Consider the following 26,444-nt stretch of genomic DNA (forward strand, 5'->3'; position numbering starts at 1 on the left):
TTTGCTGGTTTGCCCCTTGGGATAGTTGGGTGTGGTTTATTTTCTTCTCTGACTGGAACAAAGATATGCAGGAAAATCTTCTTTTACAACTAAAATTCCTTGTTTTTACAAACAAGCTTAACGAGAAAAAAAAAAAAAAAAGCAGCGGATCAAGCCTGGCTTAATCGTTTGCTTATACTGGTGCATATACTGGATTTTTTCCAGGTTAACAAAAATAAAGCCACAGGGAAGATGTATGCAGTCGTATATTTAAGCTACTGGCTCACACACAGTTTAATGGCTGAAAGTATATAAAAAATATGAAGGCGGAAGAAAAACAGTAAGCAGTTATGAGACATAACAAGTTTTCTTATTCTTTATTAGTTTAAAGGAAGCTGGAACCCGATAACAATACACCACATACGGTTCAGAACCAAACAAAGGCTGCTTAGTTATTTATTTTGCATTTGCTCCTTTTAGGAAGTGAGAAAAAACAGCTCTATTGGCACTCAAGTTTATTTTCTATTAAAATCCCCATAAATTAGAAAACCTCTCATAAAACAGTGGAAATGGAAAAAAATGTTATTCAGAAAAAACTTTCTTAATTATCCTAGTTTTCTATAGCGCGTTGGGTCGTGTGATCAGTCTCATAAGGCCACTTAAAAAAATAATTCAACCTCTGTATTCTTCTTTAGGATAATACATAATAGTGTCTTGCCCTCTGATGGAAATACATGAAAAATTTATACTTGCTCAGTTTTGAGCACTGAAAACACTTCTCCTTCCACCCCCGATTTGCTGTTTCTCATGTCCTGCATGAATAAAAGGATGCCGCTTAGAAACCAGGGCCTTGCTGCCATTGTATTTTTTCTAATTAAAATTCAGAGTATTAAACACAGTTGAGTACATCCAAGCATACATGACGTACCGTTATCACATACCGGAAGCTCCAATCAAGAGCACTGGGCAAAGGCCCATTTCATAACATCATTAAGATTCATTGTACGCTGCTGTTCAGAAAGACTTTGTCAAAGCAGATAATAATGGCCTGTCAGAAGTGCGCAAACAGAAATTTATATTAAATTGTCCTTTCCCTCCTTTATTAGGATGGGAATCTACTTGCAGTTCCAGTACATGGGCTGAGAGGTTCAATAAAAAGGCTTCCAGGTTTTAAGATTGCAAAATATTACCAAAGTAAAGTATTAAAAAAAAAAGGTAAGTGAAAAATATTTGAGTAACTAGGTGGCGGTATAGTAATCAAGCATAACGACTTTATCAGAACAAAAGAAGGTGTATCTCAGGGGTGTGAAGGCAGTTTGAGTCGAAAGGCAGAGTGTTTAATTTGGAACAAGTCAAATAAAAGGATTGCTTTCTTTTCCTTAAGAACCTTTGGGACTCTTCATGTTATGTTATAATCTCAGAAAAGAAAGCTCGCTCATTAAAAATTTTTTTTCCTTTTAAATCCTGCTGAGTGAACATGCCTGGGAGACAAACTTTACATGCTGGCTTCCTGAGTGTAGTCGTAAGTAGGATGTTATCTGGAGATTCGATGGTGAAAATTTACTTCTTTAGACTCGATACTTTTCTTTGCCGTGTTCATTGATCACACATATGTGCTGAAACAATAAAGGATTTAAATGCATCAGCCTCTTAACAAAATATAATAAGTCCCCTACATATGAACGAGTTCCATTCCGAGTGCGTTCGTAAGTCCAATTTGTTCGTAAGTCCAACAAAGTTAGCCTAGGTACCCAACTAACACAATCGGCTATATAGTACTGTACCGTGATAGGTTTATAATATGTTCGCATCTTTGAAAGTTCACAACTTGAAGGTTCATATTTAGGGGACTTACTGTATAAAGTGCAGAAAATGGGATGCAGTAAGAACAGAATGTCATCTCCTACCTGCTTATTGTTCATTTAAATACATATCTATGTATTTATATGTTTATGTACATTCATACATGTATAAGCACACACATGCACACATATATGTATACGTGCACATATACGTAAAATCTAAAGAGACCCGCTAAAATGCTTGACAAAAGTTTCTTCATTGTTTTAGTTTTGAGCTCTTTTCTGAATCTGGCTCTGTAGGTCTGTAATAACCAGAAATGCTGAGGGTGGTGGAGTATAGTTAGCAGTGGTGGAGATAGATGTGTCCCACTGGTGAAGTTACACCTTCTAGGGTGAATAGAGAAAGAGCTGTGCTAAACACAGTACTGACTCTCTTTTGACCCTTTTTCGGTAGCAAGAAATGTGTCAGAAATATTTTGATGGCAAGCAACAGAAATGGTGTTAACAGGGTGAACGTAAGCAAAAGGGGGGTGTTACTGGTAGGGTACTGGGGTAGCTCACAGAGGTAGAGGAAGAGCAGAGCAATGAAGCAACTAGAAGGCAGGAACCAGGGTAGCTCCAGACCTCAGCCCACGGCTTAAGTCCAAAATCCCTTGGTCTCTGTGGCGTTTGGGTTTAGGTTTCTAAATCCTAGGAGAGAGACACGGACTGGTCCACTTTGGGTAAAATATTTACCTCCAGATCATTCAGCAGTGATAGGGTCATACAGTTGGGGGTCCACGTCTACATGTTAAAATGATTTCTCCCAAAGGGGGAATAGTTATGAGCTACATGCTGCTGTAATTGGAAACTTCTAGATTTCAAGCACTGACACTAAACAGTTTATTGAATATTGACTGTTAGTATGGTTGAGAGGAGACACAGTCGATGACGACGGAGAAAAATCAGTAACAAGCTGTCTTTCTGCTTTTAACTTCCTTATTTCCTTCATACAAAATAGAGACAATCATAATTGCTTCCATCAACCTAATACCTACCTTGCTGGGCAGTGGTGGAAATTCATTGGGATTACGAATGCCTAGTGCCCAGAATATTCCTGACACAGAAGACACTCAATAAATGGCAGCCATCATTACAGCTATTGCAAAAATTTGTTAAATTGATGTCATTGTTAAGTTCTTGTGAAAAGGGGGCTAGGGATTTGCATGCAAGACTTACGTTCAGATCTCTGAAGTATTCATTGTAATCTAAGGCATAACCCACCACAAATAAGTTTGGGATCTCAAATCCAGCATCTGAGCAGAGAGAGGGAGGAAAAAAAAAAAAAGGAACACAATTTAAATAACATAAGTATAAAGCCACCATATGCTATTGTTGGCACTTAACCTATGACGACCTTCCATTAGGCAGAAGTAAGTGAGAAAAGTGACAGACAATGCATAGGATGAGCCCAGTAGGACCTGGACCAGAGTGACTCTACTCAGGGAGACAGGACGACCAGCAAACAGACAGTGAAAAAGGACTGCACTCCCGGTAGACAGAGCTGAGCAAGGGCTCAGGCAGCCCCGTGGATATCAAGAAGTGTGCATGAGTCAGGCACGCAGCCCTGCTGTTCCAAAGCAAGCAGTATCCAATGATATCATGCCAAAGGAAACACTGCAAAGCATGAAGTGCAGTTCAAACAGAAGGTGTCCCAATGCTGTAATACATGAAGAGGGGCACAGGCTGTTGCAATAGGAAGCCATCCTCCCACGGCGCTCAGTGTCCTCAGCTGGATAAAGGGCTGGAAAGCAAAACCCGGGAGACAAGATGAGAGGAAAAGGGACTGTTCGGCCTGAGGAAGACAATGCTAAGGGTTACTCTAATGCTAGTCTTTGAGTCCATAATGCAGATGATAGTACTTAGCTCTCTGTCTCCACTGAGGGCAGGATGAGAGTAAATGGATTTAAATGCAGTAGGAGATACTTAGGTTAAGCAAAGGATGAATATATTGAAAGAAAGATGATTTTTTTAAAAATTTTATTTTTTTATATATTTTTTTATTTTTGGCTGTGTTGGGTCTTCGTTGCTGTGTGTGGGCTTTCTCTGTTTTGCAGCGAGTGGGGGCTACTCTTCATTGCGGAGCGCGGGCTTCTCATTGTGGTGGCTTCTCTTGTTGCGGAGCACGGGCTCTAGGCGCGCGGGCTTCAGTAGTTGTGGCACACGGGCTCAGTAGTTGTGGCTCGCGGGCTCTAGAGCGCAGGCTCAGTAGTTGTGGCACATGGGCTTAGTTGCTCCACGGCATGTGGGATCTTCCTGGACCAGGGCTTGAACCCGTGTCCCCTGCATTGGCAGGCGGATTCTTAACCACTGCGCCACCAGAGAAGTCCAGATGATTTTTATTGAAAAGAATTCTTAAGGAATATATAATAGCTCTTCTTCTTTAGGTCTTGAAACTATAGCCCAATGATTTTTCAAATTCTTTCCAGTATTGGGGAATCTTATGCTTATTACGGTATTGCAAACGAGAGATGTACTTGCTTACTTTTATGAAACAGTACTTTGGCATAGCCAGTGGACTTACAGCCCAGAGAAATATATCTCCATCATTGACCATTCACCACCATTTTGGTCCTTCTGACCAAGGATGCTTTCACATGGAGAAACCAACTGGTTCTTGCTCGCAGAAAGTGCTACAGGTGAGGGACTTATTTTTCTAAGGATTCCATTATGTGTCACTGTTAGGAAGCCTATTTGATCCCTCCAAACTGTAGGTTTCTTGAGAAAAAATAATCAAAGAGAAGAAGCAGAGCAGAAAATAAGATGTCAGAGGATATAAAAGGTGTCATTGAGCATAAAGGAAAAAGTCAATTATGAGAAAGGACCAAAAAGTACAAAGCCTCAGAAATCCGGGAAGAAAGATAGAACAGAGATTCTGAGCTAGCTAAAAGAATATTAGCAAATCCCAGGAACCCCTGGTTGTAAGGATAATGATGACTTTACAGCGAGCAATGCAATCCTTAAAACAGGCGTGGCAACTCAGACTGGAAAAGTCAATTCAGAAGGCCAAACCTTCTGAGTAAAAGAACGTTGGGGCTTCCCTGGTGGCTCAGTGGTTAAGAATCCGCCTGCCAATGCAGGGGACACGGGTTCAAGCCCTGGTCCAGGAAGATCCCACATGCCGTGGAGCAACTAAGCCCGTGTGCCACAACTACTGAGCCTGAGCTCTAGAGCGCACGAGCCACAACTACTGAGTTCGCATGCTGCAACTACTGAAGCCCACATGCCTAGAGCCTGTGCTCCACAACAAGAGAAGCCACCGTGATGAGAAGCCTGCACACCGCAACGAAGAGTAGCCCCCGCTCGCCGCAACTAGAGAAAGCCCACGTGCAGCAACGAAGACCCGACACAGCCATAAAAAAAAAAAAAAAAGAACGTTGGATCAGGGACTTCCCTGGTGGCACAGTGGTTAAGAATCCTCCTGCCAATGCAGGGGACACAGGTTCGAGCCCTGGTCTGGGAAGATCCCACATGCCACAGAGCAACTAAGCCCGTGCACCACAACTACTGATCCCGTGCTCTAGAGCCCGCGAGCCACACTACTGAGCCTGTGCTCTAGAGCCTGCAAGCCACAACTACTGAAGCCCATGCACCTAGAGCCCATGCTCCACAACAAGAGAAGCCACCACAATGAGAAGCCCGTACACTGCAACGAAGAGTAGCCCTCGCTCGCTGCAACTAGAGAAACCCCGCGTGCAGTAACGAAGACCCAACGCAGCCAAAAATAAATAAATAAAAATTAATTAAAAAAAAAAAAAAAAAAAGAAGAACACTGGATCAGTAGGACAGGAGAACAGCCAGGAATCAGAGTGACCTATCTCTAGCTGGTAAATGGCTGCAGTTCCTACACTTATATTTGCAATGGCAGATGCTACTTACAGATGCAGGGCAAGAGTAAAAGCCATGATTGCAACCAGACTGCCTGGGTTCAATACTGACTCTACACTTACAGCGTCGTGACCTTGGCAAGCTCTTTAACCTGGTTGTGTTCAATTTCCTCATCTGTAAAATGGGCACAGCAATAGCACTTACTTTAGAGGAATGTTGCAAGGATTAAATGTGTTAATCTCTGTGTAGCTCTTAGAACAGAGTCAGGCACATCATAATCTCTTACTATGTCTGTGAGAATCTTTCTGTTTCGTAAATAAATTCATTTGCATCTTTTTTTTTTAGATTCCACATATAAGCGATGTCATATGATATTTGTCTTTGTCTGGCTTACTTCACTCAGTATGGTGATCTCTAGGTCCATCATGTTGCTGCAAATGGCATTATTTCATTCTTTTTTATGGCTGAGTAATATTCCATTGTATATATGTACCACATCTTCTTTATCCATTCATCTGTCGATGGACATTTAGGTTGCTTCCACGTCTTGGCTATTGTAAATAGTGCTGCAATGAACATTGGGCATGTATCTTTTCAAATTATAGTTTTCTCTGGTTATATGCCCAAGAGCGGGATTGCACGATCATATGGTAACTCAAACTCACAGACATAGAAAACAAACTTATGGCTACCAAAAGGGAAAGGGGAGGGGAGAGATGAATTAGGAGGCTGGGATTAACAGATACACACTACTATATATAAAAGAGAGACCCAACAAGGACCTACTGTATAGCACAGGGAACTATACTCAATACTTCATAATAACCCCTATAAGGAAAAAGAATCTAAAAAAGAATATATATACACACACACACATATATGTATATAACTGAATCACTGTGCTGTACACCTGAAACTAAGACATTGTAAATCAACTATACTTCAATTTTTAAAAAATTTTAAAAATTAAAAAAGTAAATCTCTTACTACCGTTAGCTGCTATTATTTTATTAATGCTGTTGCTGTGACACAAGACATTTGTAACTAGTTGGATATGTCTGAAGTGCATGTCTTTCAACTTCAGTTGAAATCTTCTCTATACAGTATCTTACATTATTTCCTTAGATTTCTGTTTATTAACCTTGTTGGACCTTAACTATATCCAGATTACATTCCCCAAGCCAATAACTGGACAGGGACATGCTACTGGGTCTATGTGGCCAGAACTGACATTGTCTAGATTTAATACACCCCGCGTAGGAATGAAATTTGTTTTTAGAATAAAGAATCACTGGTTCAGTGTCACTGGCACATTACCCATCCATAGTGTGCTTCTTGTGCTTATGTTTGTTCAGCTTGCTGATGAGAACTGCAGCCAAATTATCCCAGAGGCTTGAGTGCAAATGTAAGTCATAAAAATCAAGCCGAAGTCTGCCTATGCAAGTGAAAAAAAATATCGCCTCTAGTGTTAGAATAATAAATAATCAAGCAGCTTGTTTATCCTCTCTGGCATTAGAACTATTCGTATCCCGGGGAGGAGGGAGGAAAGTGCCTTAGATGAGGAAAGTCCTTCAGAACATGTGTCTGAACTCAAGTGCGAAGATGGTATCTAGAGATATTTGCTCTGTTAATTCTCTGTGTTATTATACTTGTGTCTGAAGGTGGTGGAGAGGTGTCTCATATTTCCCCTTCGGTGCTAAAATTCAGGCTTGCTGAAGGTCAGCACTGTGCGTTGTCCGCTCACAGGTCCTGGAGACAGTAGAACACCTCTCGACCTTCCCAGCGCCTCTCTGTGTCCAACTGGTGGGGACAGAGGCCAAGGCAGGAATCCTGTGCATCCAAGTCAGCCCAGGAGGGGGTCACGTCTCCCCCTACCCCCTGAAACCAATTTAGCTGAGTTCTTAGGAGTGAAGGTACTATGGAAAACCTAAAAATAAAAACATTCGGTGTACACAACACAGTTCCTGGGAAAGATGCAAATGAGAAAATGAAAACCTCTGGTTGTAGAGGGGTCTACTGCTGGGGAGACCATAGACCATTTATGGGACCATCAAATCTTTATAGCTTCCGTTTCACAAGAATGCCAACAACTAGGAAACCAAAGATTCTGAGATACAAAACACCACCACCAGCCAACAAACAACCAACAAAACCCCCCAAAACACTTACAGTCAGGTCTAAAGCCATCACTTCTAGGTGTTCTCTTCACCAACAAACTACCATTAAAAGAAAAAAAAAAGCTTTAGTGATCCAGATGAAATGTTTGTGAATCGCAAATAGGATTGAAAATCATTAAAATATATATTTGAAACATGCATTTTTTCCCCTCGGGCACATGGGGCATGAGCACAGCCCTCAAATTGCCTCCTGCGGCACCTCATCAGTGAGATTCTGGATAAAAGGAAGGGAGAGGGGCGCGGGCACTGGGGCTCTGCCAGCTGCTCCTGGAAACAACTAACAGAGGCATCGGAAAGAGGGGCTCAGACACACAGCAAAGCATGTCCTCTTCCCTTTCCTCTCTCTCAGGCTAGCGGTCAAATGGGCTGTTTGTTCAGTATGGTCAAACCATAACACTCCAGGGCAAAGGGTCAGTGGTGTGGAATTGGCTGCACTCATTGGAAACAGCTTCCTGTGTTAGCATCCCTCTCGTGCTGGTTTGGAAAGATAGAAACAGCGGTGATGTGAATGTGGTACTCACCTGGCGACCTTAATCATGTTGGGCTTGTATTTCTCTATGCTACCGAGCAATGCTTTCATGGTCCTCCCAGTTCCGACAACATCCTTTGCAAAAAGGACAGACAAATTCAACCAAATGCCTTTGGGCTACATTAAAAGGCGTTTCATCCAGACAGATGATTCTAGTCCTTATTAATAATGCATCATAATTAGAACTGCCATCAAATTAGAGTAAAAGTAGGAGGCAGAGCCGGTTATATTTTTTAGACAGGTGCTTCTTTCTGGAAGCTGGGTTTGGCGGGGATATATTGGTGACTATTTCCTCCTAGAATCCTTGAGCTATGTTGAAAGGCTAAATTCAGCCTCTGGAAGGCACGTGGGGCCCTTTATTGAGTGCATTTGGACTCGTGCACGTGCATTCAAGGACTAAATTTGGCCCTGAGGTTATGTAACACGACACAGGACGCATGAATTTTCATGCACTTGGGATGTACATCTGAATACGCTGAATGGATAAATGCCTCCCCCCTTGCTCTCCTCTCTTAATAGGAGATTCTATGGCTGGGAAGCGAGATGTGTCTGGGCAGCAGCTGGGGACAGCCTGTGAGTTCTGAGGGCGTGAGGCTGCCGTGAGCTGAGGCTCACCCCCGCTGATGAGCTACCGCACAATTAGAGTAGAATGGGCAGCCGAGATTGATTGTCCGTGGGGCAGAAATCAGCTGCCAGGAGCTGACTGTCAAAACAACAGGTCTGAATTTAGCCAGGGTTGGGCCATGCATTTGGCTAGAGGGTCTACTTTATGGGTTATGTCTGAGGCAGAACTGCAGATACATGTGGCACACTCAGGCAAGTGTAACCAAAGCTTGAAAACAGCTTCCCTGAAGTTTTGCCAGCTGATAAGACAGGTCTGCTGGGCTACAGGACCCATTCTTTCTTTCTTTTCTTTCTTCTTTTTATTTTTTAAACAGAAGAACAAATTAAATTATAGATTTCCCCTGGATAGCAAATTTTTAGATTGATTCTATTTATGATTTGGATGCCGAAGGGAGAATTGTTCCAAGTCATTAGAAGACATTAGCAAGAACACTGAATTAAGGGTGAAGAGCGTTCTAACCTTGGTTTTGCTATTAAAAAAATTTGGTTCTGTGGGCTAGTTTTCTCTTCTGTGAAAATGTCTGATTCACAAATAGGTATAAGAACCAATTTAGACATGGGTGGCATTAGATATAAAACCAGATAAAGTACCACGCAACTATTATTGCAAAGCTTCCATTCTAGGTTATTTCAAGCCAGTGATTCTAGTTGACTCCTATTCTGTAAATTTGAAGAGCCCTAAACACAGTGGGAATTCAATAAATCCTTGGCCAGTTTGATAACAAGTTCTATATTTCGAAACTCACCATTAGATTCTTTCAGCTTCCAAGTATGGATAAATAAAAGTCAGCTTACCTCGACAATGAGGACATTCTGAAATAAAAAAAACAAAACAAAACAAAAAACACAACTATTTAGAATATGAGGCAAATCTGGCTCATAAGATAAACACACAGTTTGCTGAGAGTTAGAATTTCACAATTAGCTTAGCTGGTCCTCCGCCGTCCATCTAACCCGAATGTTTGGAGGTAATCTAGGCTTCCAGATTCATTTTAACAGTCTTTCTGGGATTACTGAGTGCTGCAATATTGGTGTCTGTACAGGTACAGTCTTTTTATTCATTAAATCCATTAAAGAATCTTAATTTTATCATTAAAGTATAAGATTATTTTGTCCGTTTTTAAAATAGGTCATGCCCACGGTATCCCCGGTGGATCACACTGACTGAGAAGTCCCCTTGGTATACTGAACGCATTTGCTATATTCTTAACCATCAACCCATCACAGCTAGTTAGGGTGTGCATTTTTAGTTTGATTGAGGCTTATCAACCATGCCTATTAACCAACCAGAATACTGGGAGAATACTTGGTTAATTTAATGTCCTAGTTCACAATCTCTTTTTGTTTCAATCTTATAATGAAAACGCCTTTTAAACTGTTAGTCTGCATTCTTGCCTAATTAAATAAAGTGCACTGAACATAATTAAATCTGTTTTTCTGAAAGCTCAGAGCCTTGCAAAACAAGACTCATCCTTGAAGTGATTAGTTTCAACTACAAGATATAGTGGTGGCTGGGAAGTGGGATTTGTATAGGCACAAATCCAGAGATATAGCGTCAAAATTAATTAAATACATTTAAAAAATCAAGGTAATGCATACACATGATGAAAATCTAATAGAAAAGTCTAAAGATTTTCTAGATGTTGGTGTGTTTGTAACTGTTAAAAGTATTTAAAAATGCTTATGGGGTTGGTATAGGGAGGGTGGGAGGGAGGGAGATGCAAGAGGGAAGAGATATGGGAACACATGTATATGTATAACTGATTCACTTTGTTATAAAGCAGAAACTAACACACCATTGTAAAGCAATTATACTCCAATAAAGATGTTAAAAAAAATGCTCATGTATTTTATATTAGAGTTATCATGACATTGCACATTATGCATAGCCAAAGTATTAGCACCTCTAACAAAAATGGCAATAATTTATTTTTTTTTCATTTTTTCCATTTGATTGAGATATAATTGACATATTCCACTATGTTAGTTTAAGGTGTACAGCATGATGGTTTGACTTAGATATATTGTGAAATGATTACTGCAATAAATTTAGTCAGCAGCCATCCTCTCACGTAGATACGATACAAAGAAAAAGCAAAAGAAGCAAAACCATCTTTTCTTTGTGATGAGGAGTCTTAGGGTTCACTCTTTTAATAACTTTTACATATATCGCTCAGTAGTGTTAACTAGAGTTACCATGCTGTACGCTACATCTCTAGACTTATCTGACTTAAAGCTGGAAGCTCGTGCTTTTTGACCAGCTTCCTCCAACTCCCCGGGCCCACACCCTGCCTCTGGTAACCACAGATCTGACCTTTCTTCCTGTGAGTTTGGCTTTTGTTTTGTTTTATTTTGTTTTAGATTCCACATATAGGTAAGATGACACAGTATTTGTTTTTCTCTGTCCGACCTATTTCACTTAGCGTAATGTCTTCAAGGTCCATCCACGTTGTTGAAAATGGCAGGATTTCCTTGGTTTATTTTTTTAATGGCTTAATAACATTCCACTGTATATGTATACCACACTTCTTTATTTGACAATAATTTCTTTTTTTAAAACCAATTATTTATTATTATTATTTTTAAATTATTTACTTTTGGCTGCATTGGGTCTTCATTGCTGCGCAGGCTTTCTCTAGTTGCGGCAAGTTGGGGCTACTCTTTGTTGTGGTGCACAGGCTTCTCACTGCGGTAGCTTCTCTTGTTGCAGAGCATGGGCTCTAGGCGCACGGGCTTCAGTAGTTGTGGCACGTGGACTCAGTAGTTGTGGCTCGTGGGCTCTAGAGCGCAGGCTCAGTAGTTGTGGAGCACGGGCTTAGTTGCTCCGCAGCATGTAGGATCTTCCCGGACTAGGGCTCGAACCCGTGTCCCCTGCATTGGCAGGCGGATTCTTAACCACTGCACCACCAGGGAAGCCCCTCGACAATAATTTCTTAATATCGTATAAACCTAGTACATATTTAACTTTTCCCAGTTGTCCTTCAGATGGCTTTTGTTGTAGTTGGTTTGTCTAATCTAAGACCGTGCACTGGATCTTTAATCTCTTTTAATTTAGAATAGTCTGTAACAATACAGAGGACTTTCTGAGTTCTGCAGAGTACTAAAAAAGTAGAATTATTTACAGGCTCCTAAATGATGGGCACGGGAATACGAGTGTAGAAAAACCACCTGCTCTTGAAAGGGAACTAAGCAGAAAACTGGAGTTCTTTAGTGAGTTCTACAGAGCGGTCACTACATATACCTTTATTTTCCTTTATAGAACATCAACAGTGTTTTCAAACTCTTTCATTAGTGGTATATGGATTGACTCCTGGATTTTTAGTGGCCTGCCTGTTGTGTGAAAAGTGCACCTCCAAAAACAGCAATGTTTTTAGTACTTTTGGAAGATTGGCTCTGCCTTGCAAAACCCTCCTTGAGTAGAGAGAAAGTGACTACCCCAACTTTGGAAGCATTTTCAGTATTGTCCAAGAGAACTAATCTCTTGATACTTTAATGGACCAAGATTAGCTCCACAAGCTAAGAGACAAAGACTAACTCATCTTTATATGATCATCATGTAACATGGAGACTGGTAAGTAGTAGGGGCTCAGAAAACTGCCCGTGGAACAAATCAACAATTCTGACCTTCTTTCTTTCTCTGGTTCATTATACTTTTGACACATCCCCTCCATTTTTCTCCTTAATGATGTATAATCCCTCCTTAACTGAGCTATTATTAATGTCTATTGCTTTTAATTTTGCTTTAAGAAATCTTCTAAAATTCCCATTTTCTTCAGTGGGCAACCTTGGGAATTTTTCAGAACATACTGTGCCTCCCTTAAACACTTCCAATCTGCTAACTCCAATCACTGAATGTGAGATGTTCGCCAGTCACCATCTCAGTCATCTCCTCACACCTAGCTCATTTCCTCCCAGAAAGCCAGTAAAATCTGTAGCTTGGGAACCGCAGGCAAAAATCCTATGGGGACTCTCCAGAGTGTGTCCTCTCTTTGCTATTGCATGATCCTGATTGAAGCTAATCCCATCGGGTTTCCTAAAGAGAAAGAAAGGAAGGAAGAAAGAGAAGAAGAAAAGAAAGAAGGAAAGAGTTATGCACATCTAAATGGTTTTCTTAAATAGGTTATTCCTTTCAGTCTTTCAAAACGCACAACGGTCAGCACACCACAGTCTAATCTGCAGCAACGTGTTTTTGCGGCTGTGGTCACACCCAGCAGAGGGATGATGGCAGGAATGATGGTGAGCTGAGCGTGCACAGGAGTGTGAATATCAACCCCATGGAGAAAGGCATGCAGTCCAGCGCTCCACTTTATGTGATAATTCACAAAATTGCCAGAATCGTCAGTCGGTGGGCATTTCCGTTATTGTTCTCAGCCTAGTCAGATGCAATTTAAAAGGAATGATTTAAACAGTTAAGGCAGCCAAGGAGGAAATGTTGGCAGGTTCCGATGCTTCACTCTGGCATTTGATTAGAAACTTATTTGGGGTGGGGTGGCACGTCTCCTGAAATCTTGCACTTAACCTGCACTTCTGTGTTTTTCCATTGCCGGATTTGGGCCTGTTTCCATGCGTTTGGTTTTATTCCACCCTTTCAGAGATTTCTCTTGAACATGAATAAAATCGTCTTGCTTTGATGGATACACACATTTTATGAAGTGCCAGGATTAAATCAACTTTGAAAAAAATCAGCCAGAGAGCGCATTGTGCAGACAGCTTAAACACACCAAGTGAAATGCTTTTAATGCTGTGAGCTGAAGGGGCCACTGAACTGAATCATTGAGGGCTCCCTGTATTCAACTGCCGTGACCTACTTAGAACCATGACGCAGCCAGCCTTTCTTGGGAGTTTTCCTCCTTTTGCTTTAAAAAAAAGAATGGAGGAAGGAAGGGAGGGAGGGAGGGAGGGAAGGAAGGAAGGGAGGGAGGGAGGAAAGAAGGAAGGAAGGAAGGAAGGAGAGAGAAGGGAAGGGAGGGAGGGAAGGAAGGGAGGGAGGGAGGGAGGAAAGAAGAAAGGAAGGAAGGAAGGAGAGAGAAGGGAAGGAAGGAAGGAAGGAAGGAAGGGAGGGAGGAAGGGAGGGAGGGAGGAAGGAAGGAAGGAAGGAGAGAGAAGGGAAGGAAGGGAGGAAGGGAGGAAGGAAAGAAGGAAGGAAGGAAGGGAGGGAGGGAGGGAGGGAGGAAAGAAGAAAGGAAGGAAGGAAGGAGAGAGAAGGGAAGGAAGGAAGGAAGGGAGGGAGGAAGGGAGGGAAGGAAGGAAGGGAGGGAGGGAGGGAGGAAAGAAGAAAGGAAGGAAGGAGAGAGAAGGGAAGGAAGGAAGGAAGGGAGGGAGGAAGGGAGGGAGGGAGGAAGGAAGGAAGGAAGGAGAGAGAAGGGAAGGAAGGGAGGAAGGAAGGAAGGAAGGAAAGAAGGAAGGAAGGAAGGAAGGGAGGGAGTAAGGAAGGAAGGAAGAAGAGGTAATAAAAGAAGCCAAGAAACAGAAAGGAGCACAGGGGCTGTCTAGAATCTCCCTTTCCTAAACATTTTAACTTGCACATCTATAGAGGACTTAAGAAGTTACATAGTACAGTTATGGGGTTTACAATGCATGGAAAATTATACAGGTGATTTTCCCATGTTTTTAAAAGTCCTTCTATAAACAAATTTGATTTAAAAAAATCCTTTCTAACCCTCCCTCTTTCAGGAATCATTGAACTCCTTCCTGCCCCTTTGGAGAGGGCTATTCCTTCTGTTTCACCCCCTACTTCGTTCCTGTAGTTCAAGTGCTCCAATCAATCAATCAATCAAGTGGACAATCAGGTGGTCTCCCAACTGGTTTCTCTACCTGGAGTCTCTCCCTTCTTTCAGTTGATTCTACCCTCCCATCAGGTGCATTTTCCCCAAAACACAGCTTCATGATGTCACCATGGCTCAGCAACTTTTGCGGCTCTTTGCTTTTCCGAGCAAGTTACACTAGTTATTCAACATATTCTATAAACCAAATTCAGTCGACATTTTCAGTTTTTCAAATTATCGTTTTCCTAATTTTGACTAATTTCCTTCAGTCACACTGGGCCACTCCTGTCCTCTGGCTCTGCTATTCCCTCCCCTTCCTCCCCCTTTCCACACGCTAATCTCTCTCCCTCTTCGGTGCTATTCCCAGACGTTCTGGTCCCAAGTAAAACCTCACCCTCTTCTCTCTAAGACGATTACAGTCCTAAGGAATCATTCCTTCTCTGGATTTCTTTAAGCTCAAGGAAACAGTCGTGGGTGGAAAGAATCCCTGAAGTTCTTCTCTGGGTACCGAGCATTAACAAAAAGGCGGCCTGAATAAGTTCATGGCAGAGTAATAATATAATAAGTATAACTTCAATGTAAATTTGTTGATTGAGAAATTGTGTGATTACTCTATGAGAAGGGATAAGTTAGCTGATGGCTTGTAACAACCCTTCCAACGTAGATATTCACCCAAAGCATCTTCCATCCCAGGCAGACACTTATTGCAGTTTCAGACTTTCTTCTTCCACCATTGATAAAAGGACCCACTCATTGTTGGGTGCCTTTTCCTTTTAAGTTTTTTTCCCAGCTGGTGTACATTCTGCATGATGGAAAAACTCTGAAGGGCCTCTGAATTTTTTTTTCTTTTTCTTTTTCTTTTTTCAGCCACTCTGCGTGGCCTGCGGGATCTTAGTTCCCCGACCAGGGATCCAACCCGCGCCCCCTGCATGGGAAGCGCGGAGTCTTAACCACTGGACCACCAGGGAAATCCCTGAAATTTATTTTTAAAGTTCTCTCAAACTCTTAATGGATAGCCTTTTCTGAAATGCTGAAGAAGGGATGAGCAGAGCAGGCCATATGAATGCCTTTATCCTTTTAAGGAAAAGGAAATTCCAAAGGTTAAGTGAAACTTTTTTCATCCTCCACTCTCAGGTGTGTAGCACTCACCAACTCCGTCTAGCCTGGACTCTCTTGGGACACTGAAGCCCTTCTGCTTCTACAGAGAGAATGTCCCCTCACTCGACATCACTCATCCAATTCCCAACCAAACCAGCTGGGTGATCGTCCTTCCGTGTGATCAGGTGGGCTTCTATTTACCCTTTCCTTCTGCCATGTCCGCCCGTTCCCAAACTTAATTGAAGAGGTCTTTCGGATTTCTGTCTAAGAGAAAGAAGAGCCTGCACTCACTCGATCACCAAATACTTATTCCGACCTGTTGCGGACTAGGTGCCGTGCACGATGCTGGGACAGAATGGTCCCTGCCCCCATCACACTGACATCCTGGTGGGGGAAATAGGCAAATAAAAAAAATAAGCCCCAAATAAACACCGGAAATTATGGAAAGGGCTTCAGTGGAAACAGGGTGGGTATAGAGACTTAATGGAGAATGTGGGGCGGGGGGACGGCTAGAGGGGAAGAGCTTTGCTCATTTCAGACTGAGAGTCGGGGAAGGCCTCCCTTACACGGGAGCCTTTAGGCTGAAATCTGACGGATAGGAGGAAAGTGGATTCCAGGTGGCGGCCATGGCTTGTCCGAGGTCTTGGCAGGAAGGAGCTTAGCCAGCGTGCTTACGGCACTGCGAGGTGGGGATGAACGCTGTACCGTGATGTTGGGAGGGAGACAGCGCCAGATCACGCGGGTCTTTGAGGCTGTGATAAGGAGGCCGGACTGTAATCTCAGAGCACTGGGTTGCCAGGTAAAATACAGAACATCCAGATACATCTGAATTTCAGATAAAGAACAACTTTTTAGTTTACGTGTGTTCCAAATATTGCATGGGACACACTTACACTGAAAATTTATTCATTGTTTATTTGAAATTCAAATTTAACTTGGCATCCTGTTTTTTGCTTTGTTTTTTTTTTTTTTTTTACTAAGTCTGACAACCCTAATTGACAGGCTGCTGAAAGGTTTTCAGTAGGCAAGTGATGTGATCCAATTTGTATTTTAAGAAGATCCCTTTGACTGCTTCTTGGAGAATGGTTTGCAGGGTGGCATAGTTAAGTGAAGGTAAGTTCAGGGAGACTGGTTAGGCTTTCACAGCAGCTCAGAAGAGGGACAGAGCTAGTCTCGCCCTAGAGACTAGTCTTCTCAAACTTTAGTGTGGATAGAAATCATCTCAGGGATCTTGTTAAAATGAAGATTTAATTCAGTAGATCTGGGGTGGGATCTGAGATACTACATTTCTAATAAGCCTCCAGGTGGTGCTGACCTTGCTGGTTTCTAGACCAAGGGTCAGCAAACTATGGCCCATTGGCCAAATCTGGCCTGCCGCCTGTTTTTGTAAATAAAGTTTTATTGAAACACAGCCATGTCCATTGGTTTCCATTTCATCTATGGCAGCTTTCTGCTTTCATGCTATGATGGCAGAGTGAAGTCGTTGAACAGAAGACTGTATGGGCCACAAAACCGAAAAATATTTACTATTTGGCCCTTACCTGGAAAGTTTATCTGATGCCTGCCCTAGACCACAACTTTGAGTAGCAAGGTCTAGATTTGGATGGTTACCGTGGAGATGGAGAGACATAGGCAGATTCAAGATATATTTGAAAGCACAGAGTGTGGTCTACACTGGTTCATTAAACATTCCCTTCTGACATGAGCCTAGGGACCCCGAGCTGCATGTTGAGACAGCTGAGAACCTGATTATCAATGGTGATTCATCTTGAAAACATTTACCCAAGAAGCCCAAGGGGTTCTACTCGGCACACCTTTGAATGTATATAGAAATGCGTCTATGCACACACTGAGAGTGGAAACATAACAGCACCTGGTAACCTGGACGAATCATTTGTCATGCTAGCAAAAAACTGAAGCCCACTCCTGCTCGGACTTACTGCTGGCTGGTTTCCATTTTTCCTACCTCAACTTCCATGATCTCTACTTTCTCATGATGGGGGTGGTCTTTGCAGTAATTGTAGGTGGGGAAACTGAGGCACAGCCTTGTTACCTCCTCTGCTGACTCCACCCCCAGTAAGAAACTACCCTTTCCTCAATCTCCTCTCGCTCTCTCTTTTAAAAAATTTATAACCTTTATCCTATCTCTTAAAGGAAGGGAATGTCCAGTGCTCACTTAAGAGGGAAAATCACTTTAAAACAAAATAGAAGATGATTTTAGAAGGCAGGAGAGAAAGACTACACTTTTTCTGTGCAAATTTTTTCTTGGCATTCCTTCGGGATTCTTAGAGTTGCCACATTGACATTTTCCACGGTAAATGCACAAGGTACGATAATTCTCTTGTGTAATAAACTTACAAGGCAGTGTCATACAACAAAGTACTAAAATGACTTATCATTTAAAGACCACTCCAGGGTTGTTAGAAGTTATGAATTTCTGGAAATTGCTTTGAGTATTTTATCTTTCTAGGATAAAATACTCAAATATCAAATAATATTTTATGCACTGATGTAGTAACATTAAATTGTGGCCATGTGATACATACATTAACACCAACAAGTTAATTCCAATTTCTGCGGGGCACAATTTCCTACTAGATAGCAATTTAACACTCAGATGCTATGCTATCTTCCGAGGAGAGGGAAGCAAGCTGTTCTGTAGTTAGTCCTTGTGGCTCTGCAGTGTTCCTAGTGTTATTATACCTTTTTTTTAAAATTAAATGTGGCTGCTCTTTCTTTCCCCATGAGGTCATTGCAAAACAATAACAACCGCAAATATGAGAGATTAAGCTTGTATAATAGACTGATCCATTTCACTTAGAAAGCTGAAGTTGCTCAGGGATAATGAATACAAGATACGTCAGCAGAGGTGAACAAAAACAAATTCTGTGTCGCTTTCATTCACGGCAAAACTTGCATTTCAGATCACATTTGCACGAAGACCATCTGCTGGATGAAACAACTCTTCCTTCCCAAATGCATGGATTTATGTCAGAATCCAAACAGGTTTTCACTTTATTATTAAGCACTGGCAGGTCTGGAACTCCAAGTTACCATCGGAGGTGTCTGCCTCATGATCTCCTGGGCTACATTCTTTTTAATGCGGGGAAAAAAGGCAAAGTGCTGAAAAATGAAAAAAATCTCCAGATATCCTTTTTTTATTCCCTGCCTAAATTTTAAACATTTCAACAAACCTGTTTTAATGTCTTACTGAAGTGCTTAGGTGCTGAGGCACAGATGAGAGGAGAAAAGCAGACAAATAAAGGAAAAGTCTTCCCTTTCAGGAGGTACCTGAAAGGGTGAGTAGGAAAAGAAAGGGAAAGAGAAGAAGGAATGCTAAGGGGTTTTGTAATGTGAGGTTGTCTGAAACAAACTTGGAAGGAAGCCTAGAGACAAAAGATTCGGTTCGCATCAGGTCTTGGAAGCATGATAGAAGGAGTGTTTTATAAAAGAAGAAATCATTAAAAGGATTCACACATCCATTTGCATGAATTAGCAAACCCGGGAGAGTGCCTAAAATGGACTACAGCGCTGACCTGAAGTGAAGGTCACTGATTTCCCCGCAACCTCAATGCCTCAGTGTGCACAGAGCATAGTTACATGAACGAACCTTTCCAGCCAGTGTTGAGAGATCATCACCTCCAATTATCTGCATCTCGCCCATGGACTGGTCGTTCTAAAAGAAAAAGGGGAGACAATATTTTACCGTACAAGAAAACCTTTAAAGCACGTTTCCCTGTCTACCCGGCCAGCGGCGAGACTGCGCCTTACAAATATAGCACAAATAGCTGGTACGGATTCATGGTTGCCTATGGTTACCAAGAGCCACTCTCCTGCCACTGTGCTTGAGACAAAGCACTCTAATGGCTGGCGGCGAGTCTGTGTGGAGAGGGGATGGAACGAGTAGAGAGAGGACAAGCAAACCTAATTTTGGGACAAAAAAACCATGGAAGGTGCCTGAACCTATTCTGAGACAGATGGAACTGGAGGAGACAGTCATGCTCCTGAACTTCCCTGGGGTGAGGGGGGGGCTACGGGAGCCCCAGGAGGGGCCTAGCATTTGTCAGCTGTGCCAACGGGCCTCAGTTACAGCCCTGCAGTGGGGAACAATTAGACTGGTTCCCAGAGAGGTTAGAGACCCCCTCTACTCCCTACCAGCGCTGGTCCAATCCCTCATCTGGTGTTGAGGGCAGTTCTGACAGGCCAAGGTTCAAGAACTATTACAGTCAGACCTTCAGACATGGATGATGAAGGCTTAGGAACTTTCTGCAGTTCCAGGAATATGAGACCCAGAACCCCATTTGGAAGACGTTATCACAGTACCTTGTAATAACATATAATGGAAAAGAATCTGAGAAAGAATATATATATCTGAATCACTGCTGTACACCAGAAACTAACACAACATTGTAAATCAACTATACTACAATTTAAAAAAAAAAAGCCTTTTCACTCAAATCCTATCAGGGGTTATGGGCATTCCTTTCCACAATATTTATATACAGGACATTATCCTGTCCCAATTAAACCTCACACACACACACACACACACCATGAACAAAATATGGATTGTTCCTTAGTATAAATATCACAATAGAATAACATGGGGGCAGAATGGGAAACAGAGAGCAGGCAGCTTGTTTTCTGGCCTCCTTGCAAAGAGGCATTAAAGGAACCGAAGCAGATATCCTACAGGCAATTGGTTTCATGACCAAGCAAGACTGCTGCGATGTTGCAGTCCCTTCATCCAAACCATAACCAAAGTGAGAAGACACCAATAGAGGGACCAGATGTACACTGTGCTGAACCAGGAAACATCTTCGGTTACTGCTGTGGACAGCTGTTGCTTTGGCTAGTTCACTGCTTTTCTCCCTTATTCTGGCAAGAAGGTCCTGCTTCTTTCTCAGGAGAGTTCATTCCATTTGGATCAGGTGGAGCCAGGCCTCACCTGTATAAATCAGCTATGCCTGAAGCTATAACCAACCTTGAACTTTCCAGCTACTTAAGCCAATTCATTCCCTTCAAAGAATTTTCCCTTGGGTTGGTTTGAATTGGATTCTGTCACTTGCAACTGAGAGTCTAGACCTAGAGTTACTTTGTCATAGCACTGGTCATCCGGAAAGGGAAAAAAAAAGCCAACCAACCAATATAACAGTTTTACCAATGAAGCAGCCTTTTATTTTTTTACCTTACTGCTCAAGAGAAAAAAAAAAGTGACCTTAAAATGTTCTTACTTCCACTTTGAAAGCATTCATTCCTTATGGCAAAGGAGTGGAGACAATGCTTGAAGTGGCCCATAAGTTAGATAAAACAAATGATTTTCTTCTTTTGGGAACTGATCTTAAAAGGAGAAAATCAAAGACTATCCAGAATTCGCTGATCTTTTGCTGTTTTTGTACAGGCGTATATAATCATATATTCACAAGCAGTCATGTCAGCAGGTTGAGAACTTGTCAAAAATGTCAAAGGAGAAAATTTTCTTGTCACTTCTAGAGGTGCTGAGATAAGAGGAGTTAACATAGAGAGAATTTCTGTGTATTAGACTCACACATGGTAATAGCAGCAAGAAAAATAAAATTTCAGTGTCTCCAGAGGACTGAGGTATGCAGAATTGGATGGAACAACTAAACCACAAAGTTTAATGTAAAAAATGAGATTTATACTCTGCTAGATCAGAGTAAATTTCACAATAATTCTACTATTATCATCTCTATTCCATTGATCAGAAAAAAAAACACAATACATCAGAAAGCTGAATACAGTGCTCTAAGTCATAAATTTAGTGTGTTTTCAAGCAAGTCTTATTTCAGAAGGCCTCACTTAGTCCAAGCTTATAACGTATTTTTAATATTAGATTTGCCCTTAATTCATCTGGAATTTATATCTTCCAAGTGTGTATACAGTCAATTGTCCTAATACCATTTATTGAATTGTTTATTTTTTTCCCTACTGGTTTGAAATGTCATTTTTATCATATCCTTCATTCTAATATGCAAGGATCAATTTCTATATACTTCTGTTTCATTAACCGAAAATGTCTATTTCAGCATCAAAACCATACCGTTAAATTATTGTAAGCTTTTTAGTATGTTTTAGTGTCTGGTAGAGCAAGTCCCAATTTTTTGTTGTTCTAAAAAATTGTCTTGGCTACTTTTGCACATTTATTCTCCTATCTGGTGGGCTGTTAAGAAGATCAAATGAATTAATACACACAGAACATTTAGAACAGAGTCTGGCATATGGTAAGCACTCAGTAGATGCTAGCTGTGACTGATTTCTTCCTTTTCCTCCCTCCCTCCCTTCCTTTCTTTCTTCCTTCCTTCCCTCCTTGGAAACAATCACCCCTCAATCCTCCCTAGTACACTGGAGTCTGGAGCTCCCTGGTTTAATGACTCCGGAAAATACGTCTGGGATGGAGAAGGGCACTTAGGGGTCCAACTTCTCCATTCATACGCTTCCCATTGCCTTGCTGCGTCCAGACCATTCCTCACTCTACCTTCTAAGAACCTGGTGACAAACTAGTAAGCCTTTCAGGAATCCTGTGGCCTGATGACTCCTCTCTACTCTTTGAAATCAGCCTCCATAGACATTTAGATTTTCACTTTCTCTATTTTGCTGAGTCAATGCCCTTCCTTAATCAGTTTTATCGCCTAAAAAACACTGACATCTCTTGCCCACTGAGGTCTTCTCCCTTTCCTCTCGTGCTTGTGGGTATATATATACCTTGTTTATTTCTTTACTGTCGTTTTGCTGGGGTTTCAGGAAAAAAAGAAGTTAACTAAATGCATTAAATTCACTGTGTTTAACCATAACATTTTTCTAGTGGTTCAAAAACATCCTTATATTCCTAGGATTGATTTTTTTTTTTTTTTTTTTACACCACTGGTTTTGATTTGAAACTATTTTCTTTGGGATTGTTCATCTGATCTTCGTAAGTAAGAATGACCTACAATTTTCCTTTCTTTTGCTACCTTTGTGGATTTTTAAAGCCAGTTATACAAGCCTCATATGAGTTGGGTGATTCTTTGTCTTTTTTTCTATATGCTAGAAAAGTCTGTATATGGGTGAATTTATCTATTTTGTTAAGGTTCAGTAGAGCTCAGAATAGGTATTATTTAATCCCCAATTTACAAACAAGGAACTGGACGCAGCAAGAGTCTGAGTAACTTGCCCAAAGAGGCACTACTAGTAAGTGAAGGGATCCAGTTCAATTCTAGAATTGTCTGAATTGACATTATTCTTGTGTTAATCACCCCCGTCCTCCACAATATTCCTAGAAGGTAGAAGTAATAGTACATCTCTGAGGGTAACATGGAGAAGAAATTGGGTCCCGGTTGTACTAATGTAGTAAAATATATAAGCTGAAATGGCTAGGAGAAATCTACATCTTGAAAGAAATATTGTTAGCTGTTGTGTGGATTTATTTAAATAGCAAAGGAAGTCTCTGACGTATAGTCCAGGCATCCTCAGAAAGAAATATATTGGAAATTTCTAGTTTAGGTGACCTGATCTCCAGGTGCAAAAAAGAGCTCAGCAGGTATGGTGACTACTCAAGCAAGAGAATGTGGACTGTTTAGATAATGTTTAGAAAAAAACATAACCGAAGAAGAATAAATATCCTGAATTCCTTTTGAGGAACCGGAAGGGGAAAAGTAAAGAAAACAAATAAACAAAAGAACCACTCTCTCAGCCATTCACTTCCAAAGTCACAGCAACTTGCTTCATTCAGAATCTATACACGCAAAGGCTTTCTCAACATGCTCCGCCTCCACAGATGCCTTAACTTTGCTTTTTCCCTCTTCTTTTCAGCCTCATCCTTCCTCTCAGCTCTTCTCCTGTGCTCAGTAAGGTCATCAGTACTGTATCAAATGGATAGAGAGGCAAACCCCAAACCAAAACAGTTCGTTATAAGAAGCTTTAACGATCAAACCGGAGAGCTTCTAATGAAAATGTTGCAAACTGTTGAAAAAATTTTCAAAAACTCTAACATTGATACCAAGTCAGATAACAAGGACAGGTGAATCAGTTCCACTGTTTTCTTTTTAACCAGCTGTTGATGTAGGGTGTGGGTCCCAGAGTCCTTTAAGCAGCCTGGGGTCAAAGTAGAGGTCACAGGGCAGTCAGAGCCGGTGGCTTGTGTGCCTGTCCCTTGCTTCACCCAGTACAGCTCCTCTTATCTCTGTTATATTAACTGGGTTCCAGGTAAGATGGTGGTGGCCAAAAAGTTTGAAAACTCTCATGTCAATATTTTCTTCCTTTGAAATGGACTTGCCTTCTTTTCAGTTCTTGTTCATTTAAATATCCATTTGTTTCTGAGATCATTTCTGTTTAGAAACTCATTCTTACAACCTATGTGGGTGAATTGTGAGAAAGGAACATGGTGACTGGTGAATAGGCAGCTGGTGTCCCCAGGTCCCCTGGGGACCAGACTTCCTGGGTTCCAGTCCCAGCCCCACCTTCTCTTAGTTGTAGGACCTTGAGGAAGCTACTTAACCTCTCAATGCTCCACTGTCCCTGTCTATAAAAAGAGTATGTCAATAGTTCCTACCTCCTAGGATTATTGGGAGGAGTAAATGAATTAATACGAATTCAGCAATTACAAAAGTGGCTGGCGTGTAATAAGCAGTTCCTAAAGTAAGCCTTGTCTTCTCATCATCTACGTTTAGTCTAAGAAACTTGCACGTCTACTGAGTTTCCTAACACTGACTTCGTGACAATTCTTCGTTCAGTTCACTGAGCACACGACTGCTATGTGAATGCCTCATGCTCTGAGGTTAGGGTTTCTGAGGCTGACAGCCACCCATGAGGCATGGGGTTAAGAAGGACTCATGGCCTTCTGTTGCCACTCTGCATCATGGCTACAGTCTTGATTAAAAACAAGCTCAGCTGTATGGTCCTTTGGGGTTTCTCAGTGACCTCTCCCCAGTTCCCAAGCTGTGATGTCTGAATCTTTAAAGTAGACCATTTCATGGGTATAATAAGCATCATTCCACTCTGCTGTTTTCATCTTTCTCCTCAATAGACAGAAGCCACTGGGAGATCATGCTCAGATCCACTTTTGTCCTTATCAGCTCTCGTCTGTACTCTGTTGGAGCCATTTATAGTCAGTAAAGAGTTAACCTTGAAATTGCTTTACAAGATGGCAGCAGAAGATCTGTAGTAGAACATGAGAATGGATGGCTGGTTTCCTGATAATTTTCCCAGGCCTGGCTCCATTTTTGCCTTGGGGATCATGAGATACCCCAATTCTTTCCTTTAATCCACCACCTCAGCTTAAGGTAATTTAAAATAGATTTACACTACTTGTCAATAACAGCACCTTGACTAAGGTTTCACACCAACTTACAGGAGAAGTCAATATTTGCAAATTATGATAAATATTATTAGTGACAACGTAGTGGTGACACATCATCACTCATCACTGAGGGACACTCATCACTGTGCTGCATGAGACCCTAGAGTTCCCGGCACACGACGTACTGCTTCCTCCTCCATGTCTTAGCTCGTGGTTGCTCCTGTCACACCTCCCCATCTTTCTCCACAGGACTAATTCCTACTCTTTCTTCAAGACTCAGTTCAGGCATCATGTCTTCTAGGAAGCTTTCCAGGAGTCCCCTGGACGTGATGTGTCCCCATAACACTCTATGCATATCTGCACGTCAATAGACCACGTCCAACTGGAATTTTCTGTGAATGCAGCAATTGCCAATGGCATGAGAACTTCAGCACAAACAGCTTTATTTTCATCCTAACTGCACCCCCAGTGGCTGGCACATTGTGGCATCCAGTGTTTGTTGAGCTATACTGAAGCATCTGCGTACATGAGTTTGCTATATTTTTAATACTTCTTCCTCTACCCATGGGAGACACTAAGTGCTCTCAGGCAGCACTTGGTTTCTCTTGCTTTAAGTTCTTTCTCCAGCTGTCCAGGAGACGGAAGGAGCTTACTGCCCAATAGAGACAGAGAAAAAATAAAAACTATAAACAAACACATATGAGAAAATATCTGTAAAGCTCAATTGAAAGGGGAACAAATGAAACTGACTTGAGTAACTTGCAAGATGGGAAGACTGAAAGAATACAGAACCTTGTGATGTCTGAATGATTCCCACCCAAACTATGTTTCTTTCTTCTTATTACTAGTATTTTATAATCTGTTATCAAAGAGCCTTCTCAGTACTTTGAAAAATCTAAATGTGAAAATCCATGTGAATTCTGAACATGAAAAATATGAATTAGTAAGGTATGTTAATATCAGTCTTTCATTTCATGATTAGTAAAGGATACATTTTAAAGCCAAACTAGCATTTTAACCCAGAAAAAAATATGTATATGTTAGCATGTACAATTTAGCTCATTTGAAAGAACACACACGTTTTGCATTTCCTGAATTTGGTGTGTAACTTTGCACGCAGGATGAGACCTTATTCAAGGACAAAATGGCCTTCTGTGTAATGACAATGATTTATTGCTCTATTGTGATTGGTATTCCACACCACCCAGTCTGTAAGAGGGGTCCTGGTTAGCTCAGAGTAATCCCCACCCAACAGAGAAAAGCTCTTTTCTTTATGAGAAATAAAGCAATCTTGGGTCAGAAGAAGCG

At 41.5% G+C, this 26,444-nt stretch overlaps 1 protein-coding gene across 2 annotated transcripts in view; it reads right to left on the reverse strand.

Annotated features, from left to right (window-relative positions):
* Window positions 1-327: 327 nt before the first annotated feature.
* Window positions 328-26,444, reverse strand: part of PRTFDC1 (phosphoribosyl transferase domain containing 1) — a 93,873-nt gene continuing 67,756 nt past the window's right edge. Inside the window, exons 4-9 of one of the 2 annotated variants that reach the window (XM_082385652.1) lie at window positions 19,452-19,517; window positions 9,774-9,791; window positions 8,347-8,429; window positions 7,818-7,864; window positions 3,000-3,076; window positions 328-1,595 (exon numbers count right to left, since the gene is read on the reverse strand). In XM_082385652.1, the coding sequence (XP_082241778.1) occupies window positions 1,548-1,595; window positions 3,000-3,076; window positions 7,818-7,864; window positions 8,347-8,429; window positions 9,774-9,791; window positions 19,452-19,517 (339 nt within the window). In that variant the 3' untranslated portion in view covers window positions 328-1,547. The other variant, XM_082385653.1, reaches the window with a different exon arrangement.

Source organism: Balaenoptera borealis, assembly GCF_965194805.1.
Source record: "Balaenoptera borealis genome assembly, chromosome: 3".
NCBI classification, from domain to species: domain Eukaryota; kingdom Metazoa; phylum Chordata; class Mammalia; order Artiodactyla; family Balaenopteridae; genus Balaenoptera; species Balaenoptera borealis.